Source organism: Schistocerca americana, chromosome 3, assembly GCF_021461395.2.
Source record: "Schistocerca americana isolate TAMUIC-IGC-003095 chromosome 3, iqSchAmer2.1, whole genome shotgun sequence".
NCBI lineage: Eukaryota > Metazoa > Arthropoda > Insecta > Orthoptera > Acrididae > Schistocerca > Schistocerca americana.
In genome coordinates, this window is record NC_060121.1 from 687055418 (window position 1) to 687081292 (window position 25875).

Here is a 25875-nt window from a genome sequence, read left to right on the forward strand (position 1 = left end):
GAAGTAGATTAATATTGTCATTATACCATTCCATTTAGGAATACGTTCCTCAAAGCTTTCATTATGGTGGCTTAAAACATGCTATATTAGTCATTGTTATGCAGAAAAATTGTAAAATTTTAGTGGGCTGTTTGAATTTGGTCTTCAGCTACAAATTGCTTTCCATAGGTTTGAGCTATTGTGACTTTTTGTGATTCCAGTGTTCTGAATAGCTCAAAGTGTGAAATTCAGTAGGTAAGATAGTATTTTAATGGCAAATATTTCTGATATAACAAAGCCTAATATGATGTTCTCATCTATGTTGATGAGAATCTCGAGCATCACACTAATCTATTTCTCATAGTCCTTAGACAGTTATTAAGTTGGTTAAGGACATTGTTATATCATTTCACTCCAGATCAATCATATGAAACTGTGCAGATCATATACAATCACATTAATAATTTCCAACTGTATCTGTGTAACATAAACCTATATAAATAATTTTCAGCTGATGGTATGCTTTATTAATTATCATGGTACCTTGTTATTTAATTTTTTTTTGCCACTGCGAGTCACAACGGAGATGTAATGTGAATTAGCTGGTAGAGGTAAGAACTCGACAACTGTGCTTTGATCACCAAATAGTGCACTTTCTCTTTGAATTACAGTGCATTTACACCAGATAACAATACACAAATGTCAGGGATGACAACCATTTATTTCTTTTTTTATTGTAGTGTTGTCACATAACAGGGATATCCAACCATTATGAAGCAAATTTTCAGTAATTATGTGTTCTAATAATAAAAACAAGTGTATGTTATTTTCCTGTAAATTGCTGTTTACTCATCCATTGGTGTATTTCCTGACAGAATAAACTTGCGTGTTGATGTCTCATAGCTCTTGTGTATTGCACATTTACTGTTGAATTTGTTACCAAAAAAGGTTTACCATGTAAAAATGTTCATAATATGCAGTGTTCCGTGGGATTCAAAGATCTTAAAATCATCTAAAAAAAAACTACCCACTGCAATTTTCTGATAAGGTTTTTTCCTTTAAAATTCATTAATACTGAAAGTAAATTGACAAAAGAACTAAAATTAGAAAAATTGTTTCACAGACTGTAAAACTGTGTTAAGCTTACAGAGACTCATAGTGAAATATAAGGAACAGTACCCCAATAATAAAGCACAAAATAAGTATAATGTATTAATACAGAAATGGACAGCATAAAATAATCACACAGCATGCATGCAGAAACTTGGCTTCATACTCATTGTTTATCTGGAATTAAGATCGAGACAACAATCAAATAAATGAAATTGTTCTTTCAACATAGGCCAGCCAGCTGTTGTCATTCCAAAACTCTATATACCTGTTTCATTTTGAAACAATTAAAAACCACATAAAACATGAATCATGCTTTACACTGAGTTTACTAAATTAATAATGTCTATATAAGATTATTTAATGCCTGAATAAGAAACTTCACAAGAAATCAAATATTACAAACTAAAAAACCAACTGAAGACATAAGAACACAATAAACACAATGATTTGTGAATCTCTGATATTGACATTAGGAAAACTTGAATGATAAACAGATATTCAACATAAGTGTTCCAAGTTTTACTTTCAGACACCCCATGTACTCAACACTAATCCATTCAAGTTCCTGACAATTTTCCTGAATTACTGGGATATGCGACACATGACACAAATAAAAGGACTGAATGGATAGGCATAATAATCTATTCTTAAAGATAAAAAGGATATTATAAGATGAATATTTACAATACTGTAGCTTTATAACTTCTACTACAGCTTGAAAAGATAAGGGGTGGGTGAATCTACATAATGGGAAGGAAAGTATGAATACACTAGATTACAAATATATATATTTTGAAACATAAGCACAGAAATTTTTGAAGGGTGGAAAGTAAGAAATATTTGTAAGGATAGTCCATAAAAAAATGTAAATTCATTTATTTTTTGCCTACCAATGGACAGATGTAATATGCTACAAATTTATTGCTAATATTAACACATGAAAGTTAAGACCAGTGTCTAAAAGTCTCTACTTTTTAATTTCATGCATCTACTTTTGGAACATTCTTCAATGCCACGCAATACTCGTCAAACACTGAACTTTTGTAGAGTTCAAACATTTGGCAGGAACTTTATAGGTTTCTATTGGAATTTCTTGACTACATTTTAGTCAATCAAGAACATTCCTCTCCTACATAGATTCTTTGGCTTTAGCAACAGCTAAAGGGATTTTTTCTTGCTTCGCAATAAGGAAGGTAAATTTTCATGTAGTAACTTTTTCCTTTATTAAATCAAGAGCACATATCAATAAACAGAGCAGCAGAGTTTTATCAATACCAGAAACATGTGCAAAGTTTTTATGGGTAGTATACACCAAATAAGTGATTGTAATGGCCTTACATCAAATACAGAAAGAAAAAGGAAAGGAACCAAAAAATCATGCCTTTCATAAAACGTAAGGGCAGCTATGATCTGTGTATATGATTACTGTATTATGTGGTATATAGTATTCATCAAAGAAAACAAATGAATTATGTGGGAAGCAAGCAATAATCCAAATCATAAACTCAGTTTAATTTTGCAGCTAAGTAATGCGGGTTTTGGGATGGTCTAGAGATGTAGTGGGAGAGTCACTTGCAGGAAAATTGGAGATCAACATGCTCCTATAGTTCTGTGGATTTTTAAAACTATAAGTATGACAAAATTCAGAACAATTGCCTGCTCTCACTACACCATTGTACTTGTAACTTACCTCAGAGTCCATGGAGGTTAATTTAGATAAAAGCAAATGCCGTTTCTGATTGAGCAAATCACGGAGCATATCAGTGGTAGACTGCCCATCACCACTTTCTTCTGTTCCTTGTTGAGGATCCTGAATCAACCGCACTGATGGAGGTGAATCTGTTTAAAGATCCAGTTCAATATTATTTTATGTGCATGACTTGTTGATGTGTCAGTCATGAACACATAAAGCAATATGACACATTTCAGGGTGTGGCATAAATATTACTGCAGTCATTGTATCTTCAAAACATATTGACAATTCACGTTTTAAATACTGTCAAAGCTGTCACATGTATTAAAAAAAGTTTATTCTCTGAACAACAGTAACTGCATTTTCATCTGGCATGTATGTAAACAAAAAGTAATGACTCGGACAACGTGAAATTTTTTTTTGATGTATCAAACATGTTGTTGGTATTATATTTCCATGTGTTTTAGCAGCATGAAAATAACCCTAGAGACACCAGGAGACAAATACTAGTTGCATAAACTAAATACTGAAACAGAACACCATAAAATGGCAGCTGAATCTTCTACAGCATCTCAAACCCAGAAAACTCACACAGGGTATTCAGTTTCTGTGTGCAACAAAATGATAGCTGGTACAGAACAACTCACTGGGAACAAAACGCCCAGTATGAAAGTTAATTAACATTCAAATAGTTCTTTTATGGACATTCTATTTCACCTTGCTCTGCAACATTATTCCATACAGTACTTTAATCAGCAGCCTTTCAAACACACCTACTTTGAAACTTCCTGGTAGATTAAAACTGTGTACTGGACGAAGACTCGAACTCGGGACCTTTGCCTTTTGCAGGCAAGTGCTCTATCAACTGAGCTGCCCAACCATGACTCACACCCCATACTCACAGCTTTAATTCCACCAGTACCTTGTCTCCTACCTTCCAAACTTCACAGAAGCTCTCCTCCTTTCTTCCAGGAGTGCTATTTCTGCAAGGTTTGCAGGAGAGCTTCTGTGAAGTTTGGAAGGTAGGAGATGAGGTACTGGCGGAATTAAAGCTGTGAGTACGGGGTGTGAGTCGTGCTTGGTAGCTCAGTTGGTAGAGCACTTGCCCACGAAAGGCAAAGGTCCTGAGTTCAAGTCTCGATCCAGCACACAGTTTTCATCTGCCAGGAAGTTTCATATCAGTGCACACTCCGCTGTAGAGTGAAAATTTCATTCTAGAAACACCTACTTTTGCTTTTTTTCTCTGAATGTCCTTCCCTGTAAACTATTTCCCACACAGAGCTGCCTATTAAATCAGCATTTCATAGCCAGAGATCAATTTATGGAGTTTTATAATAGTATGAGATGTAAGAAAGCCTCAACATGCATGGCTGTGCCACCTTCAGCTCTGGTAAGTGTATGTTGTTACCACCCCTAGCTGCCCTGTAAGATAAGAATGACTTACCCAATACTGTACCCCTCCCCCCTTTCCACTCCCACCCTACTTTCTCCATTTCCTCTCACATGTAATGTAAAATTATGATGAAAACTTTTCTTGTTTGTTTGTGGTGCACACTGAAGTCTGATTTAAAACTGGATTACTGTAGTAGGCACGGTCCTATGCCCTGGTACCGCACTACTTTACTAGTCTCTGTCCTTTCAGTTGATTTACACAACCAATTAAATGGGTGATCTACATTTTAACATGTATTCTGAACCACAGTCGCTACACCACTTCACTAATCTTTTATTTGAAATCAATCGACAAAGATCACTATACCCATGTGGTTTTCCAGAACAATATTCTCTACAAATACACTATTACATTTCTCATTTTTTTCTTATTTATGGTCCCAGATACAATTTATTGTGTGCAATGTAGTTGTTTTTTAGAAGTTCAAAATTAATAAGAACTGCCACAGAAACACATAAAATGAATATTTCAGGGAATTATATGCGCTTCAAACTCTATGAAATATACACCAATAATGAACAGAGTAGGGCAGAGCAACATGCTTATTTAAAAATTCAATTTAAATAAAAGCAAGGCAGGTTTATATTTAATTCTTTGAACAGCACCAAGTACAACATTTCAGTACTCTCTGTCTGCACAATTTTAAAGATGATATCAAGCAGATGACGTCCATTATTCTCAATACATTGTGTTAATTGAACTCAGAAGTTTTCTTCAACTCTTTACAGCATATCAAGGAATATGTTGGTGACATCTTGATGAACGTTGTTCTTCATATGAGGAAGGGAACTAGGAATATTCCATGAAAAAGTCATTGTCACATGGGGCATGGAGCATGACTGTCACATGGAGCTAACCAGGTCACCACCTTGGCCAGTGCAGATCACCTCTCAAGAAGATGAGGTATCCTGGGAAGTAGTGTAGCAAAACAGTTGTTGAAACACACTCTGTGTGTGCTGAAGCACCATCCTGTTGAACCATATGCTGCCCACATCCAACTCATTGAGTGTTGGCAGCAAAAACTCCTGAATTATGTGGACTTAATGGTCAGAAGTCACCAAAACTGCTCATCAATATTCTTCAAAAAAATCATGGACCAATTATTCCAAGTTGTAGTACTGTATGTATAGTTAGACATTGTGAACTCCAGTAGCATAAGTTATGCCTATTTACAGATCCCAGAAGGTGGAAGTGAGACTCATCACTGAAGAGAACAAGTTCATTGTTAGGCATGCAAAAAAGCACCTGACATGCAGTTTCTCAAGCAACAAAATCTCATAGATTTAGTTGCTGCACCACAGCTAACTTGTAGGCATGAAATTTTAGTTCTTCATAAAGGATTCACCCCACAGAATGAGAAGACAACCCAACAGAAGCCACATGTTTGTTGGTAGAGCGCTGGAGGATCATAAAACAGAAACCCTTACCTACCCAATGTTCTGGGGTGACCTGTGACCTTGCTGTTCATGGCATGGAAGCCCCCCCCCCCCCCCCCTTCACATCACCAGTTTCCCTGAAGTTGTTTACTCATGAAACATACAACTGCCAGCCAGGAACAAGACTCGAGGCATACCAATGAAATGAGTATGGGATGCTCATTGCATGGCAATGATAGAGTGACCATTACAAAAGTACACATCATCAGTGAACGTACATTACAGTTTTGTCTACTCCATGATACTAAGTGAAACACTGAATCTACAACTTTACACTCTGCCCTCTTGAATGTGCCTACCCCCCACCTTCTCAGAATGACCTTGCTTCAGGGTGCCAAATTTAAATAGGCAAGTTGCTGTCCCCCATATTGTATTTATAAGTTTACAAACAAGTGCTTTCTTTTTTAAAATAGTGGGGCTCGGAATTATTGAGGAAACAGAATTCCATTCAAGAATGTGACAGTTACTGGTACACATGACACAAAGCTGCTAAGCACACAGTATTGTATAAACAAAATGAAACTATTTACATAATGGTGTGGCCAGAGTGCTGTGATGTGTTGAAGTGAATCTGGTGCCACCGAAAAAGAATCTTGTCAGAAAAATAACTGAAATTCAAAAACCAGGGGCATCAAAATCCAAAAATTTAAATACATAACATCTAAAGCATCTGTGATCAGGCCTAGGGCTACACCATGAACACAATATTTCTAGACCTAGTTTTAGAATTATTCAGTACTTGTGAAGGGGACAAGGAATGTTCCAGATATTTAAACAGCTGTGAGTACATTTCTTACTCTATTAGCATCACTGAACGTTACTTCCATTGCTTTTATGAAATATATTTATGAAAAAGGTTGCTTAAATTCTTCTACATTTGCAATAACTTGCATAATCTTGTATGCGACAAACCAATGTGAATAACACACAAGGTAAACCCGATTAGCAAAAGAACTTACTATAATTACATGTGTGCATCAGACAGACATATACTGGTACAACAATCATCCTAGGCAAAATACATTATCTTACTCCTCCTCCCCACCTTTCTAACCCTTCGATTTTCCTCCATTTCCTTTCCCACTTTCTTAATTCTTAATTGCACCACCAATTTCATTTCTCCTTGTCTTAATCAATTTTTACTTCTCATTCTATCCGTCTGTCACCTCTGAAGAGAAGCCACCACAATGCCAATGTAATATCTTTGATCTTCTCCTCTCTCTATCTTTCTCATCTTTGTCTCCCTTTGTTCCCAGAACAGTAGTTGTGACCTGCCCCTCCAATCTACAATTCTCCTCTCCATCTCTCTTTCCTTCCCAAGGAAGCAAACAATTGTTCTGAAAGCTATGATAGTTCTTTGTAATTTTATGTGAGTTTGTCAGAAGTACTCAAAATTTCACTTTCTGAAGGTAAGGTATGTCACCAATTCTGTCTTCCTGGGATTTTATGGTTTTCCCAAGTGAATTTTCCATTTGCTAAAAGTCTAAATAAGTTTGTTATTACAATAATGGAAATTCCAGGAAGAAAATGATAATCAATAATCAAGAATGAGCCAAGGCCACATCTCACCTATAGTTAGTAAACACAGATATTAAAACACTCCTACCTATGGATGCAGTGACATAGTCAATCTTTTCCACAGACTATAAATTCTATTTTTAAATCATTTCCAAGCAGCATACATTCTATTTTGAAATCAACTACAGCTGAATGTTGACCGTTCTTCATTTTTGTTCATTATGCACTTCTAAACAAATACTTGATGAAATCTTCACTGAATGTAATGAAGAATGAGTAGCTGAATTCATGTTGAGTTGAATGAAATAGTGACTGCACCTATTTCAACAAGCAAGAATTTATTGACTCAGAAACCATTAAAAGTCGATAGGTGCTAAGAAAACATTACATACCCGCCACTTTGTAGCAATTCTGGACATGGGGGGTGCCACATTGTCCTGATGGAATTGCCCAAGTCCATTGGAATACACAATGGACATTAATAGATGCAGGTGATCAGACAGGATACTTATGTAGGTGTCACCTGTCAGAGTCTTATCCAGATATATCAGGGGTCCCACATCACTCCAACTACACATGCCCCACACCATTACAGAGCCTCCACCAACTTGAACAGTCCCTTGCTGACATGCAGGATCTCTGGATTCCATACCCACACACTTCCATCTGCTTGATACAATTTGAAACAAGACTTGTTCGGCCAGGCAACATGTTTCCAGCCATCAACAGTCCAATGTCAGTGTTGATGGGCAAGGTGTAAATCTTTGTGTCATCAAGTGTACGCTAGTGGGCCTTTGGCTCCAAAAGCCAATATACACTCCTGGAAATTGAAATAAGAACACCGTGAATTCATTGTCCCAGGAAGGGGAAACTTTATTGACACATTCCTGGGGTCAGATACATCACATGATCACACTGACAGAACCACAGGCACATAGACACAGGCAACAGAGCATGCACAATGTCGGCACTAGTACAGTGTATATCCACCTTTCGCAGCAATGCAGGCTGCTATTCTCCCATGGAGACGATCGTAGAGATGCTGGATGTAGTCCTGTGGAATGGCTTGCCATGCCATTTCCACCTGGTGCCTCAGTTGGACCAGCGTTCGTGCTGGACGTGCAGACCGCGTGAGACGACGCTTCATCCAGTCCCACGTGTTGAGCAATTCGGCGGTACGTCCACCCGGCCTCCCGCATGCCCACTATACGCCCTCGCTCAAAGTCCGTCAACTGCACATACGGTTCACGTCCACGCTGTCGCGGCATGCTACCAGTGTTAAAGACTGCGATGGAGCTCCGTATGCCACGGCAAACTGGCTGACACTGACGGCGGTGGTGCAAAAATGCTGCGCAGCTAGCGCCATTCGACAGCCAACACCGCGGTTCCTGGTGTGTCCGCTGTGCCGTGCGTGTGATCATTGCTTGTACAGCCCTCTCGCAGTGTCCGGAGCAAGTATGGTGGGTCTGACACACCGGTGTCAATGTGTTCTTTTTTCCATTTCCAGGAGTGTAGTTGATGTTTCATTGAATGGTTCACATGCTGACACTTGTTGATGGCTCAGCATAGAAATCTACAGCAATTTGTAGAAGGGTTGCGCTTCTGTCATGTTCTTTTCAGTCATCATTGGTCCTGTTCTTGCAGGATCTTTTACTGGAAGCATCAATGTTGGAAACTTGATATTTTAACAGATTCATGATATTCATGGTACATTTGTGAAATGGTGATACAGGAAAATCCACACTTCATTGCTACCTCGGAGATGCTGTAGCCCATCACTTGTGTGCTGTACATTCAAACTCACTTAAGTCTTGATAACCTGTCTTTGTAGCAGCAGTAACAGATCTGACAACTGCGCCAGACACTTGTTGTCTTATATAAACACTGCCAACCACAGCACTGTATTCTGCCTGTTTACATATCTCTGTATTTGATTACGCATGCCTATACCAGTTTCTTTGCCGCTTTAGATTATATGTGCCTACATGTGCCTTTCAACAGTTCTGCACTTCTACATTTCAGTGAGTTGCTTCCTATACTCCATAAATTATTCACATTCTACCTGAATTGTCCATACAGTATATGATTCGTACATAACAATTAATATTGATAACAGCCATGGTAAAGCCCAACCTCAGATGTTCACTTTTAAAGCCAGAAATAAAAATGAATGATATTTAGGAGGTCATAATCTGCATATAGGTTGTCTGTTAAATGAACTAACTTGGCCATCAGTTAGTGTACAAAGAGAACCATTTTATCATGTGGCACATCATAATGATAATGTGCATTTACTTCACACTGTCTCTACTGAAGCAAATGTTAATATGCCTAGGAATGAAACTGATATTTTGATGACATTATTCATCGAAAGTAGCCAAAAGTTTCATCAATTATTTTCCAGATTTACACAAAAGATAATCAATTTTCAACTGCTACATACTTACTACCTTTATTTTACTTAGTACCTGTTTACCATGAGTACTTTCTAACATTCACTGTTTATGAGTAATTTTAATCTAAATTAACATTAAAAACAGTCTTAGATTTCAGAAAGCTCTTTGTTGGCTCAAAAATTATGCATTTGATACAGGTAGGGCATCATCAGTTATTTCATGCAGTCTGAGTTGTCATTTATAGCAGCACAGTGGAAGGCCACGCACAAAAACTGTCAATATGGCCCCATAGCAAACTGCTGGTGTCCTATCCACACTCACACAGTGTATACACAGTGGATTACAAGAAATTTTATGATTGGAATCTGCTGTATGTTGGAGGTGTGTTGAGTAATTCAATTACACTAATTCAGTCAAGGGAATCTGATACAATTTTATTACTCTTTCATAATCAGTACCATAGCAATGAATTTATTAAAAGAATGTGGCATTTTCCACTTTTTCTGTATTAATTAATTAAATGCCAACATCTTTATTACATCCATCAGATGCTTTTATTTGGTTAGGATAAATAGTTGTAGCGTCGATAGGTCACATCGACCACACAATTTACAATCTTTGGAACATGAACTACTCTGACAAGCCGCCATGTTTAATTCAGTCTGCCTTTGTACTTCATGCAGGGTTCATGTGTATCAGTCTTTATGGTAAAATACATGTGTATATAGAAAACTTGGGAACTGTTTATTGCATATATTACAATCCATATCCAGAATCCCATATTGGTGACCCCGGGCAAAAAGTTCTACGTCTTCCACGACTGGTCATATAGAATCAACAGGTTTCATGTACAATGCCATGGTTACACCACTGAACATTCTTTACGAAGATTTGGTGGCCCACCTCTTACAACCAGCCAACACAATCCTCCGCTGTCAGTTATTTCGCAGCTAACAGACAATGATCTAGGATCTTCGAGGAGGATAACCTCTACAATAGCAACTCCACAACAACCAAGTGTTACGCAGATACCTCAGACAATGGACTCAGGTTTTGTTACACCAGATTACGCACAAGAATAAATGAAAAGTGAAGTGGACGATCTATTAAATAGTGTGACAATCGATTGCTTGTACAAAGTTCAAAGGGACCGAAATTCGCACACGTGCTCCTATCCTCTACGCACCACGACGTCAGTTACAGTAGTGCCGTGTGCAACGCCGCTATTTGTGCAAAACGCACATGCATTCAACTATTACCAATCTACACCAGCCTCGCCTTCTTTACAAATCAGTAACAGACATTTTTATGCCTTCAGTTTGCCAGAACAAACCACCGGACCGGCAGCCCAGTTTCGCGACCACGTGGGTACGAGTGCACTCAACATAGCCTCTTCACCCAGCAATGTAGTACTATGACAGTGCGACAGCCAACAGGTTTCACCAGTGTTTTATGATCCTACCACAAAGGGTGCATAACCAGAGTGCGCGAAAAACTCTCGTTGTTCCCACTTTGAGCTCCAGGCCACACCCCACCCCCACAGGGGGCCTTGATTCTGACCACACAACCGCTCACTCCTTCTGCAGCACCATCTGTGTCTGCCACACCAGCCTTACATGTCATTTCCGAGTTCGACAATGTCAGTGCTATTCCTGCAATTTCTGGTCCAAATTACAGCCGCTCATTACACCCTGCTCGCCCGTTCACTTCTGCAGTACCAACTATGCCTGCCGTGTCATGTTTTCAGGCATCTTCAGAGACTATACAACCAGCCATTGCTCTGAACGTGTGTGCTAGTAACATTTCCACTCCGGTGATGCCGGATCCTAGAATGAACTCTTGTGCAGCGGGACTGCAGGTCTTCCAAGACACGCTGAAGCAACCTTCGTCTCCACTTCCAGTCCGCCTACCCTAGCTATCTCCCTTACACAAGGACAATCCAGTTTCATAGTTCGCACTGGTGGAGCACCTCTTCGAGCTGCATCAAGTGACTGATGACAACTCCAAGTTCCTATGTTTGGTCACACACCTTCACGACCACTTGGATTTAATTTGTGATCTCCTACTTTCGCCTCCACCACCACCGATGTATGAGTTCGCCAAGAAAACAATATTGGACCGACTTCCTGCTTGCCACAAGAATTGATAATCAAGATTCTGTATGAAGAGCACCTGGGAGAACACACTCCGTCACAGCTTTGGTGCTGCCTCATGTTACTCATAAAAGAACACATGATGCCAGATGTCACCCTGTGGGCGGTATGGTCTGCCAAGTTACCTACTGACCTACAGATACACCTACTGCCGCACTGTTTTGAGTCTATCGGTTCTCGCCTACACATCACAGATCAGCTGTATGTGCTCCTGCACCAGAAACACCCAGCTCATCCACCATCGCTGTGTGACACTACACCTCCTGTTTACTGCCCCTCTGCAGGCAGGGACAGAGCCCATTCCGCTTCCACACCTTCTATGCCGCCAGGCAGTACTCATTTGCCCTCTCCTCTTTCTGAGCACTCAAGAATCGCCCATGCTTCATACATCCTGGTTTATGTCCCAGAACAGATCAACGAGGACAAGCCTCCCCCGCTATCACAGTCACTGCCGCCACCACATCCGGCTCATCCATACTGTTGGTACCACAAGATTTTTGGGGCTGAGGCCAAGAAGTTCACGTTACCTTGTCAACACCCAATGCCGACCACAGGAACTAAGTGACACCGAGTCCTGCGGGGAACTTCACAGACATCCCCTAACTTGCACTCCGTCCACTCGTCCCCTCAGCTGAGCGGTCGTTTATACATGACAGACATTTCGTCGCAGTTTGTCCACCTAATTGACACTGGCGCTGACCTATCATAATTCGATCATTGGCTGTTGCCAACTTTTCACTGATGTAGTCTCTCCTACGAGCTGTCAACACATCAATGTTACAAACTGTTGATTCTGTGAAAGTAATGGTGCACTTATCCCCTTCTCAGCATTTTCCGTGGACATGCTACATCGCCGACATCGACAGACCAATTCTCAGTATGGATTTTTTTGTCCCACTACAAGCTGTCCCCAAATGTAGTCCAGTGTTCAGTGTTACACCACCTGTCTAACACTCAGATACTGTACTCTGGCACCCACTCTCCTCATTCTGTTTCCGACTTAACATGGGATTTAGTCCATGAGTGTTCCACACTCGCGGGCAAGATTGTAACCTGCATCATTAACCTACTTTCAGAATACGACTCAGCAGTGCACCTCTGCCAGGAGAACGACGAGCTGAAACAATGCATTGCTCACACTTACAATGAGCTCACTGCGACCCGCACCTTGCTGTTGAAACTGCAATCTGCAGTTCCTTTACTGGATCGGACTTCATTGCCAAGCATCAGTTTGAACACTCATCAGGTTAGTTCAAAAACATTCATTGCGTGTGACGATTTGTGTTCAGTGACCTCCGCACTGCCCAAGCACCCACGCGGCTGAGTTCTACAAACAAGCACAAGCTGTGCTCACGTAATAGGCATGTGACTTTCATGCTGCCTTTTCTCACTTGCACTAATGGCTACACCTCATCACGGCCCACTCATCCCAAAACTCCATGTCAGAATGGTACTCAGCCTTGTGTGCAGTTCTCAGTCTCTTCCATCACTGAATCACTGACAGAATGACACACAAGATAATTACCACTGTCGGCCCTCTTATTAGACACAAGGTTAGACACCTCAACCCCATTAAGTTGTGTGCAGCCCAGCAGCAAATTAACTAACTTCTGGAGGCAGGCATTCGACAGCCATCAGACAGCAATTGGTCTTCACCAATTCACCTCATCACCAAACACAATGGTTCTGTTCAAATGTGTGGTGATTACAGAAGTTTAAATGCTCGCACTGTCATAGACAATTACCCTGTGCCAACCATACATGACTTCACTCATATGTTATCGGGCACCACAATCTTCAGTGTGACTGATGGCAAACATGCTTATCAGCAGATTCCCAAAGCGCCGGAAGACATGCCAAAGACTGTGATCATCTTGCCACTCGGTTTGTTCAAGTACAACTTCATGCCATTCGGTTTAAAGAATGTGGCACAAACATGACAATGTTTCACTGACTCAATCTTATGACGATTCGAGTTCTGCTTCGCATGCCTGGATGACACACTCATTTTCAGCAAATCGACTGAAGACCATGAAGATCATTTATCCCGAGTCCTCCAGACTTTGGCATCCAACAATGTGAAGGTCAACAAAGAAAAATTCCAATTGCGTCAGTCTTCTGTGACATTTCTGGATTACACACTGTCTCCGCAGACAGAATACAGCCTCCCAAACCCTACGTGCAGGCTATCATGTCATTGCCACCCCCAGCTACGTACAAAGAGCTCAGACGTTTCTGAGGTACTATAAATTACTGCTGCTGTTATCTACCTCCTGCTGCCACCATGCAGGCCCCGCTAATGGACTCGTTCTCCAGCAAACAAACTTTGGGCGTTAAACCAGCCCGTTGGACTGAACCCATGCTAGAGGCCTTCAGGGCTCTTAAAGCAGCTTTAGCTCGCGCAGTCATACTCACCCACCTGATCCATCTGCCGACTTGTTCACCACTACGGACAGCAGTGACATCGTGGTCGGGGCAGTATTACAACAGAGCAAAGACGACACAGTTTCACCACCTCATTTCTTTTCTAAAATACTGTCTACAGCACAGAAGAAATACTCTGCTTTTGATAGAGAGCTTCTGGTGGTGTATGAGGCTGTCAAACATTTTCGCACTGACATCGAGGACCATCCTTACTTCATTCTTACTGATCACAAACCACTGGCAGACGCCTTCTGCAATCCGCCAGAGGATCTTCCTCCCCGACGCTTCTGCGACTTTGACCTGGTCTCTCAATTTGCTACAGACGTAAGCTACATCAAAGGCACGAAGAACATCCCCACTGATTTCATCTCGCGGATCAATGCTGTTTCAAGTATCATCAATTTATCCGACCTCACCACTCTACAGGCTTCGGATGAGGACACTCAGGGTCTGCTCATGGACCCACAGTCTTCGCTCATCTTCACCAAGGCTAAGTTCCCTGGCATTTCAGACGAAGTGTGATGCGACTCTTCTACGGGCATTCTGTGGACTTTGCTCCCGCCCACAATGTGCCGACAGGTTTTCGACGCCTTGCATAATCTCGCCCACCCCAGCATCTGAGCCGCCACTCACCTCGTCACTGAGCGTTTAGTGTGGAAAGATGTGAAACAGGACTGTCAAACACGGGCACACAGCTGCATTTCCTGTCAACGAACCAAAATAGGGCGTCACACCTCTCCACCACTCGGCAAGTTTGACATCCCTAAGTGACATTTCCGTCATGTACATATGGATCTTATCGGTCCCCTGCCTCCATCGGAGGGCCACAGGTATATCCTGTCCACAACAGGCTGAATGTCTCGTTGGGTGGAAGCTATCCCCTTACCCAACATCACAGCAGAAACTGTAACCAAGGGTTTCGTTTCTTCTTGGATCACTAGGTTCGGCTGCCCATCCTCCATCACAACTGACCACGGTCGACAGTTCGAATCTACACTTTTTACAATTCTCTGTATTCTTTGTGGTATTAAAAAGATCCATACAACAGCCTACCACCCACAAAGCAACGGGTTGGCGGAACGATGGCACTGCACCCTTAAAACTGAATTCAGGTGTCACAACTGTCTCTGGTCTGCAGCACTTCCTTGGGTGTTGCTGGGCCTATGTTCTACATTTAAACCAGATTTTTATGGGACAATTTCCGAATTTGTTTTCGGTGAAAACCCAGTTTTACCAGGGGAACTAATTCTCCCCCAAGATCCTGGAGATTTCCCCTCCTTCCCAGACTTTATCGGAAGGATGCATGCACACTTTAGAAACACCCGGACAGCCATTCCTCACCTGACACTTACATGCCGACTGCACTCAGCACTTGCTTACACATCATGCTCAGGAACGACTCTGTCAGACAACCCTTACAACCTCCTTACCTCGGCCCCTTCAAAGTACTCCGGAGGGGTGAGATGACGTTCGACATTATGATAAAAGATCTCTACACAGGCTCAAGCCTGCCTTCGTAGACTCCGACACCCCTCTGCCATCCCAGTTGGACTGCCCGAGCACATGTTTTTTTGACAAACCCGCTAACAAGTCCAAGCAACCTACAGTTGGGTTTTCTTCGTCCAATGAGTCACCACCACAGCTCACGGGTTCCTCAGGCATGTCATCATCATCCCTCTCACAGGTTTTGAAGACATTTCAGGTGCTAGAGACGCGGATACCCCGTCCTTCATATTGCGCCACAATGTACCACCTGACCGCGTCAATGACATGTCGTTTATGGTGTTAGATAATCATTTTCTTGTACTGCTCACCGACAGCACAGGCCTGGCCCTCACTGAGGAACTCAACGTCAAGATAGAGCACAGCTTGTCTCTCCCACAGGAGTGCGACCCATCATGTGTTCGAGCTTTCATTTCTTCGGACAGCTCAGTATGCATTCGGGGAAGGCACACTCACACACCGCCTCCTCTCGCATACCGCTACTCCTGAGTTGGCTGACGCATTAGTCCTCCCCACTGCTTTTTAGATTACGAGTTGGACCGGCAGGCGCTCATCACACCTTCATATGCCGACCCGACGGAGATGGAGCTTCCGGTCGTATGCCTGCCAACTTGCACTACTCACGCCGAAGCTGACACCCACACGACCTCCCCTCAGTGGTCATAGGTCATAGACTGTAATCCGTACTGTGGTGTAGGGGGATTGGGGGGGGGGGGGGAGGGGGGGGGGGCTGTGTGGCGTCGACAGGTCACGTGAACCACGCAAATTACAATCTCTGGAACATGAACTGCTCTGACGAGCCGCCACCACGATTAATTCAGTCTGCCTTTGTACTTCATGCAGTGTTCATGTGTATCAGTCTTTATGGTAAAATATATGTGTATATGGAAAACTTGGGAACTGTTTATTACGTATATTATGATCTGTATTGAGAATTCCATATAATGTTCAGCCACAGAGATTTACATAATTTAGACAACAGATAAATCACTCAGAGGGTTATATGGTATAATACCTTCAGAAATAGAGGATGAAGGAGCTAAGACATGCGACCCCAAAAATATAAAGAATGAATAAGTATACCATGGTGCGATTTTTCCAAGTTATAGTGGAAAATATGGTGAATTCCCTGATATTTTCAAATAACTTTTATCAGTTATATATGCCAAATTATGATACCAACTTTGTTTTTTCTACTGAAACTACATACTTTTTTCTGTGGTACTTGAAAGAATCTAACAGAACTTCAATGGGTGTGGTTTTTGCCAAGTTATAGTGGAAAATATGATGAATTCCCTGATATTCGCAAATAACTTTTATCATTTATATATGCCAAAATAGGATACCGACTTTGTTTTTTTCTACTGAAACTACATACTTTTTTCTGTGGTACTTGAAAGAATCTTCTAATCTAACTTCAATGAGTTAACATGTATGGGACATAGCCACATAGAATCAAGATAACAGTACCACCAACCACTGTCCTGACATCAGGAGGAGAGGTTCCACAAACACCTGTACTATTATACCACATGTCAGAAAACACACAACTCAAGCAAGGTTTAAGTCTTTATTATTATGGCTATCATGCCAGTGCCCAAAATGTTGGCCTAAAGCATTGCTGCACACTATAAAGTGATTCTGTAGAAACAATACTGTGTGTAGAATTTCATTTGGAGTTAACCAGCACAAAGGCCCATGTTATAAGGCAAATCATGGCTCCAGGAGTTGCCAGTGTTTCCTAATAGAGGTCTTGTTTTACCTTCATAATAGAGCTCTTGTTTTAATTTTCACCACAGATAAAAGTATGAAGTGTTACATTTGGTGAGTGTCCATATCATTTTGTGTTTCCTGAAGAAACATTCCAGTGCTCTCCAAATGTTCTCTAAAGTGGGGGTCTGTCATAACATATGTGGAATAGGAGGGACATATGTCATGTTGGTATAACACTGATTGCTTTATATCAAGTGGGATGTCTTCCAGTAAGTGCAACAGCAGCATGTCTTAGAAGTTTGAGATACCTAAGTGTATTTAGATTTTATCAATAAAACGGGGACCAATTATGTGTGTGTCCAGAAACGTAAGCACTGAATGTTGAGAGAGAGAAAAAAATGTTTTATCTATTTCTTGAAGTCAGTATGCATTTTCAATTGACAATTGGTGCATACTGCAAAGATTGACTTGCCCATCATTTGTAAACAATACTTATCCGTTAAACGAAATTCTGAAGAGACATGCTGCATCATTTTCACTTTTCATAGATAACATTCAGAAAACTGTAACCAATTTTGAAGGTCACTGTTATAAAACTGTAGATGTACCAAAATGTGAAGGGTATGAAACATGGTGAAATGAAGTGCTCACAAAACATTTCTTTGGTTGATCCCTCTCAAACTACCGAAATCCCTCCTTTTGATATTTGCATTATGTGCTACTGCTGGCATAATGTTATCATTAGAGACCGGTTTATATTATATTATATTTTCTTCTTATAAAACTGTTTTTAGTACTGAACACACAATCTTACTACTGAACATTTGGAACAGTACTTGATCATTTATGTTTACAATAATAGAGAAATGTAAAATAAATTGTAAATGATGCTTTGGTCCAATAGTATTAATTAAAAGTTAATGCTGTTCAAAAAAATTCATGATTATATGTTGTTTATTAAATAAAATGTTATGGAGCTTTTGAGCATGCCCCTCTGCATGTGATATATCTCAAAGTTTGTCCTGTACATATTGATTGTTTCACTGCTACTCACTCGCATCGCATCCACTTGTTACCGACAACAATAGCAAAGAAGGAACAATTCTTGAAACATGGTATGCAAATTTTCAGAAAATAATCCCAGAAAGGCCCCTTTCTAAAACTCTCTCAGAAAGTATTCTGAAAATGATATCAGCATGCTAAATGTACCGATTTTTCGCATGGCCGGCACTCTTGTTCACAAGTGATATGCATAGGTTCGACTTTGAGATATAATGCACGCAGTAACTACCATGCTTTTTTTATTATTTGATCTTGCATATTTCGACACTTTTCATGCAATTTTAAACATTTTCATGCATCATCATAATCATCATCATCATCATCATTTAAGACTGATTATGCCTTTCGGCGTTCAGTCTGGACCATAGCCCCCTTATAAAATTCCTCCATGATCCCCTATTCAGTGCTAACATTGGTGCCTCTTCTGATGTTAAACCTATTACTTCAAAATCGTTCTTAACTGAATCCAGGTACCTTCTCCTTGGTCTGCCCCGACTCCTCCTACCCTCTACTGCTGAACCCATGAGTCTCTTGGGTAACATTGCTTCTCCCATGCGTGTAACATGACCCCACCATCTAAGCCTGTTCACCCTGACTGCTACATCTATAGAGTTCATTCCCAGTTTTTCTTTGATTTCCTCACTGTGGACACCCTCCTGCCATTGCTCCCATCTACTAGTACCTGCAATCATCCTAGCTACTTTCATATCCGTAACCTCAACCTTGTTGATAAGGTAACCTGAATCCACCCAGCTTTCGCTCCCATACAACAAAGTTGGTCGAAAGATTGAACGGTGCACAGATAACTTAGTCTTGGTACTGACTTCCTTCTTGCAGAACAGAGTAGATCATAGATGAGCGCTCACTGCATTAGCTTTGCTACACCTCGCTTCCAGTTCTTTCACTATGTTGCCATCCTGTGAGAATATGCATCCTAAGTACTTGAAACCGTCCACCTGTTCTAACTTTGTTCCTCCTATATGGCACTCAATCCGTTTATATTTCTTTCCCACTGACATTACTTTCGTTTTGGAGATGCTAATCTTCATACCATAGTCCTTACATTTCTGATCTAGCTCTGAAATATTACTCTGCAAACTTTCAATCGAATCTGTCATCACAAGTAAGTCATCCGCATATGCAAGACTGCTTATTTTGTGTTCACATATCTTAATCTCACCCAGCCAGTTTATTGTTTTCAACATATGATCCATAAATAATATGAACAACATCGGAGACAGGTTGCAGCCTTGTCTTACCCCTGAAACTACTCTGAACCATGAACTCAATTTACCGTCAACTCTAACTGCTGCCTGACTATCCATGTAAAGACCTTTAATTGCTTGCAAAAGTTTGCCTCCTATTCCATAATCTCGTAGAACAGACAATAACTTCCTCCTAGGAACCCGATCATATGCCTTTTCTAGATCTATAAAACATAGATACAATTCCCTGTTCCACTCATAACACTTCTCCATTATTTGCCGTAAGCTAAAGATCTCGTCCTGACAACCTCTAAGAGGCCTAAACCCACACTGATTTTCATCCAATTGGTCCTCATCTAATACTCGCACTTTCCTTTCAACAATACCTGAGAAGATTTTACCCACAACGCTGATTAAAGAGATACCTCTGTAGTTGTTACAATCTTTTCTGTTTCCCTGTTTAAAGATTGGTGTGATTACTGCTTTTGTCCAGTCTGATGGAACCTGTCCCGATTCCCAGGCCAATTCAATTATCCTGTGTAGCCATTTAAGACCTGACAGTCCACTGTATTTGATGAGTTCCGACTTAATTTCATCCATCCCAGCTGCTTTACCGCACTGCAATCTATTGACCATTTTCTCCACTTCCTCAAATGTGATCCTATTTCCATCATCATTCCTACCCCAGTATACCTCGAAATCTGAAACATTACTGATCGTATTTTCACCTACACTGAGCAACTCTTCAAAATAATAATGTAATTAATGATATGAATTAATAGAGGGAAACATTCCACATGGGAAAAATATATCTAAAAACAAAAATGGTGTGACTTACCAAACGAAAGCGCTGGCACGTCGATAGACACACAAACAAACACAAACATACCCACAAAATTCAAGCTTTCGCAACAAACTGTTGCCTCATCAGGAAAGAGGGAAGGAGAGGGAAAGACGAAAGCAAGTGGGTTTTAAGGGAGAGGGTAAGGAGTCATTCCAATCCCGGGAGCGGAAAGACTTACCTTAGGGGGAAAAAAGGACGGGTATACACTCGCACACACACACATATCCATCCACACATATACAGACACAAGCAGACATATTTAAAGACAAAGAGTTTGGGCAGAGATTTCCGACCAACACCAACCTATCCGAACTCTTCAATATATCCTCTCTTCCCGTTACCCACCAGGCCTCAATCTCCGCTAATTTCAAGTTGCCGCCACTCACACCTCACCTGTCATTCAACATCATCTTTGCCTCTGCACTTCCACCTTGACTGACATCTCTGACCAAACTCTTTGTCTTTAAATATGTCTGCTTGTGTCTGTATATGTGCGGATGGATATGTGTGTGTGTGCGAGTGTATACCCGTCCTTTTTTCCCCCTAAGGTAAGTCTTTCCGCTCCTGGGATTGGAATGACTCCTTACCCTCTCCCTTAAAACCCACTTCCTTTCGTCTTCCCCTCTCCTTCCCTCTTTCCTGATGAGGCAACAGTTTGTTGCGAAAGCTTGAATTTTGTGTGTATGTTTGTGTTTGTTTGTGTGTCTATCGACCTGCCAGCGCTTTTGTTCGGTAAGTCACCTCATCTTTGTTTTTATATATAATTTTTCCCACGTGGAATGTTTCCTTCCATTATATATATATATATATATATATATAAAACAAAGATGAGGTGACTTACCGAACAAAAGCGCTGGCAGGTCGATAGACACACAAACAAACACAAACACACACACAAAATTCAAGCTTTCGCAACAAACTGTTGCCTCATCAGGAAAGAGGGAAGGAGAGGGGAAGACGAAAGGAAGTGGGTTTTAAGGGAGAGGGTAAGGAGTCATTCCAATCCCGGGAGCGGAAAGACTTACCTTAGGGGGAAGGTATACACTCGCACACACGCACATATCCATCCACACATACAGACACAAGCAGACATATTTAAAGACAAAGAGTTTGGGCAGAGATGTCAGTCGAGGCAGAAGTGTAGAGGCAAAGAAGTTGTTGAAAGACAGGTGAGGTATGAGTGGCGGCAACTTGAAATTAGCGGAGATTGAGGCCTGGCGGATGACGAGAATAGAGGATATACTGAAGGGCAAGTTCCCATCTCCGGAGTTCGGATAGGTTGGTGTTGGTGGGAAGTATCCAGATAACCCGGACGGTGTAACACTGTGCCAAGATGTGCTGGCTGTGCACCAAGGCATGTTTAGCCACAGGGTGATCCTCATTACCAACAAACACTGTCTGCCTGTGTCCATTCATGCGAATGGACAGTTTGTTGCTGGTCATTCCCACATAGAATGCATCACAGTGTAGGCAGGTCAGTTGGTAAATCACGTGGGTGCTTTCACACGTGGCTCTGCCTCTGATCGTGTACACCTTCCGGGTTACAGGACTGGAGTAGGTGGTGGTGGGAGGGTGCATGGGACAGGTTTTGCATCGGGGGCGGTTACAAGGATAGGAGCCAGAGGGTAGGGAAGGTGGTTTGGGGATTTCATAGGGATGAACTAACAGGTTACGAAGGTTAGGTGGACGGCGGAAAGACACTCTTGGCGGAGTGGGGAGGATTTCATGAAGGATGGACCTCATTTCAGGGCAGGATTTGAGGAAGTCGTATCCCTGCTGGAGAGCCACATTCAGAGTCTGGTCCAGTCCCGGAAAGTATCCTGTCACAAGTGGGGCACTTTTGTGGTTCTTCTGTGGGGGATTCTGGGTTTGAGGGGACGAGGAAGTGGCTCTGGTTATTTGCTTCTGTACCAGGTCGGGAGGGTAGTTGCGGGATGCGAAAGCTGTTTTCAGGTTGTTGGTGTAATGATTCAGGGATTCCGGACTGGAGCAGATTCGTTTGCCACGAAGACCTAGGCTGTAGGGAAGGGACCGTTTGATGTGGAATGGGTGGCAGCTGTCATAATGGAGGTACTGTTGCTTGTTGGTGGGTTTGATGTGGACGGACGTGTGAAGTTGGCCATTGGACAGGTGGAGGTCAACGTCAAGGAAAGTGGCATGGGATTTGGAGTAGGACCAGGTGAAACTGATGGAACCAAAGGAGTTGAGGTTGGAGAGGAAATTCTGGAGTTCTTCTTCACTGTGAGTCCAGATCATGAAGATGTCATCAATAAATCTGTACCAAACTTTGGGTTGGCAGACTTGGGTAACCAAGAAGGCTTCCTCTAAGCGACCCATGAATAGGTTGGCGTACGAGGGGGCCATCCTGGTGCCCATGGCTGTTCCCTTTAATTGTTGGTATGTCTGGCCCTCAAAAGTGAAGAAGTTGTGGGTCAGGATGAAGCTGGCTAAGGTGATGAGGAAAGAGGTTTTAGGTAGGGTGGCAGGTGATCGGCGTGAAAGGAAATGCTCCATCGCAGCGAGGCCCTGGACGTGCGGAATATTAGTGTATAAGGACGTGGCATCAATGGTTACAAGGATGGTTTCCGGGGGTAACAGATTGGGTAAGGATTCCAGGCGTTCAAGGAAGTGGTTGGTGTCCTTGATGAAGGATGGGAGACTGCATGTAATGGGTTGAAGGTGTTGATCTACGTAGGCAGAGATACGTTCTGTGGGGGCTTGGTAACCAGCTACAATGGGGCGGCCGGGATGATTGGGTTTGTGGATTTTAGGAAGAAGGTAGAAGGTAGGGGTGCGGGGTGTCGGTGGGGTCAGGAGGTTGATGGAGTCAGGTGAAAGGTTTTGCAGGGGGCCTAAGGTTCTGAGGATTCCTTGAAGCTCCGCCTGGACATCGGGAATGGGGTTACCTTGGCAAACTTTGTATGTGGTGTTGTCTGAAAGCTGACGCAGTCCCTCAGCCACATACTCCCGACGATCAAGTACCACGGTCGTGGAACCCTTGTCCGCCGGAAGAATGACGATGGATCGGTCAGCCTTCAGATCACGGATAGCCTGGGCTTCAGCAGTGGTGATGTTGGGTGTAGGATTAAGGTTTTTTAAGAAGGATTGAGATGCAAGGCTGGAAGTCAGAAATTCCTGGAAGGTTTGGAGAGGGTGATTTTGAGGAAGAGGAGGTGGGTCCCGCTGTGACGGAGGACGGAACTGTTCCAGGCAGGGTTCAATTTGGATGGTGTCTTGAGGAGTCGGATCATTAGGTAAGTCTTTCCGCTCCCGGGATTGGAATGACTCCTTACCCTCTCCCTTAAAACCCACTTCCTTTCGTCTTCCCCTCTCCTTCCCTCTTTCCTGATGAGGCAACAGTTTGTTGCGAAAGCTTGAATTTTGTGTGTGTGTTTGTGTTTGTTTGTGTGTCTATCGACCTGCCAGCGCTTTTGTTCGGTAAGTCACCTCATCTTTGTTTTTTATATATAATTTTTCCCACGTGGAATGTTTCCTTCCATTATATTGATATCATATATATATATATATATATATATATATAAAAATTTGAGGAAAAGAAAGAGAGAAGTGATGAAGATATATATATAACAAATCAATTAAGTACTACATGAATATTGCCAAAAAATTAACATTTTTGAAAAATATTCTCTCATAATAACCCTACAGAGGGGAGATGGCATTTTTGACAAAAATAATTCATAATCGATAAACTGAAAAGAAGGACAAATAAGCTGTGCATTGGATGCCACTCACCATAAATACCAGCCTGAGATGATTTCCGAGAACTGTCTGGAGGATAAAAATCGGAGTGAGGGGGAAGCTGGAAACCATGCGGGCTCTGCGGGGACTTCAGATTTTCATGACTTCCAAATGGACTTGATGCCTGGAACAGAATGGAAGTTTGTTAGTCATAACAAAGTACTACTGCCTCATCAAATGCTAGTTCTGAGTACAGTTTGAGTTTGTTAGTTTATTCAACCAGTCAAAGCATTTTAAGAGCAGACATTACCTTAAAGAATCTGAGGATTATACAAAAGGCAATGAAAGAAGTATTCAAGCATCTGTTACAGAGCACTGTTTCCTTTATGTCTATTATTTCTTATTTACTTTCTAGACTTTAGCATAACATTTTATCAGAAAACATAAATTATTTGAGACTATATAATTGTCACATAAAGAAAACTATCAGGGGCTATGCACAGTCAAACTAAAGAAAATCCTGGCTTTCTCCCAGATTTCCCAGTAAAAAAAATTCTGGGATGAAAATGCACTTTTTACACTGTTTCCTGGTTGGAAGTACACTGTACCCCTGGTGAAAGTATGTTGTTTCCACGTTAACTGACAATATACTTTCCATTGGAGCTGTAAAACAGAGTAAAAAAAAAACAAAAACAATGCATTCTGGAAACATCTTTGATAAGTGGCAACATTTTCACTGCATATTTTCATATTACAGAAGTATAAACAAAAATTCCACCAAATACAGCACTGTAGCTTCCGAAGTGATGAAACTGAGACTGTTATGTGCTTTTGTCAGCCAATCTTAGCTCATGTCATGTGATCTTGCCAGCCAATGACAGCAGGTATTCAGAGAGTAGAATATGTTATGTAGTCAGCCAACAGCAACCTCACTGTGAAGTAACACGGACACACAAACAGACGAAGCTAATGGTTTAAGTTAATATCCATACAGTATAGCTACAACAAAAGCTAAGCTATCACGTATAATATTGGTTGTCAAAATGATTTAACCATTTTTTCCATGGGTGTGGTTAGGCAAGATCCTAAGATCACTGCTGAATATTTCCAAGAAGCAGGATTATAAATTTTACAGCTATGTCCTGAACATTTAGAGGGATACCTGGCGGAATATATGATCCATCAAGCACTTCAACTTTCCCACAGAAAAGCCAGTTACAAGTGAAACCACTTAATAACTCACTTTGTACATTTTTTGAAGGGTTATTATATTTTTGTCATCATTATTGCATAATTTGTAATCCATGAAAGAATAAAGGTAAATATGAAAAACTAACCTTGGATCTTAGTCTCTTTTTAGCATGCCAGAAAAATTTTAAATAGTGGCATAAATGGCTGGTCTTCTGGGACAAAAATTTTTTTAAGTGGCTGGTCCACAGTTATTAGTTTTGAATGGTAGTCTAACACTCTGTGATGTAAGAAATTCATTGCACTTTCTCACACATAACATAATTCATCTTGCATAAAGTGAACTTTATCTTGAAAGTAATGCTTCTCAAGCCACCATTTGCAATATTTTACTGCAGCCTGTTAGAAATGTAAACAGTTGTGACGTCATGCTAATCGAAATCAGTTTGCTGTTATAAAGTATTGCATGGTCTTCATCCTTAAGCCTCTGACACAT

At 41.4% G+C, this 25875-nt stretch overlaps 1 protein-coding gene across 1 annotated transcript in view; it reads right to left on the bottom strand.

Annotated features, from left to right (window-relative positions):
* The window catches only part of LOC124606313 (MAP kinase-activating death domain protein), a 612624-nt gene that overhangs the window by 258439 nt on the left and 328310 nt on the right, over positions 1–25875 (bottom strand). The window contains exons 63-65 of the mRNA XM_047138295.1: positions 24843–24854; positions 24246–24375; positions 2783–2931 (exon numbers count right to left, since the gene is read on the bottom strand). Coding sequence (XP_046994251.1) covers positions 2783–2931; positions 24246–24375; positions 24843–24854 — 291 coding nt within the window. The remainder of the gene's footprint in view (positions 1–2782; positions 2932–24245; positions 24376–24842; positions 24855–25875) is intronic.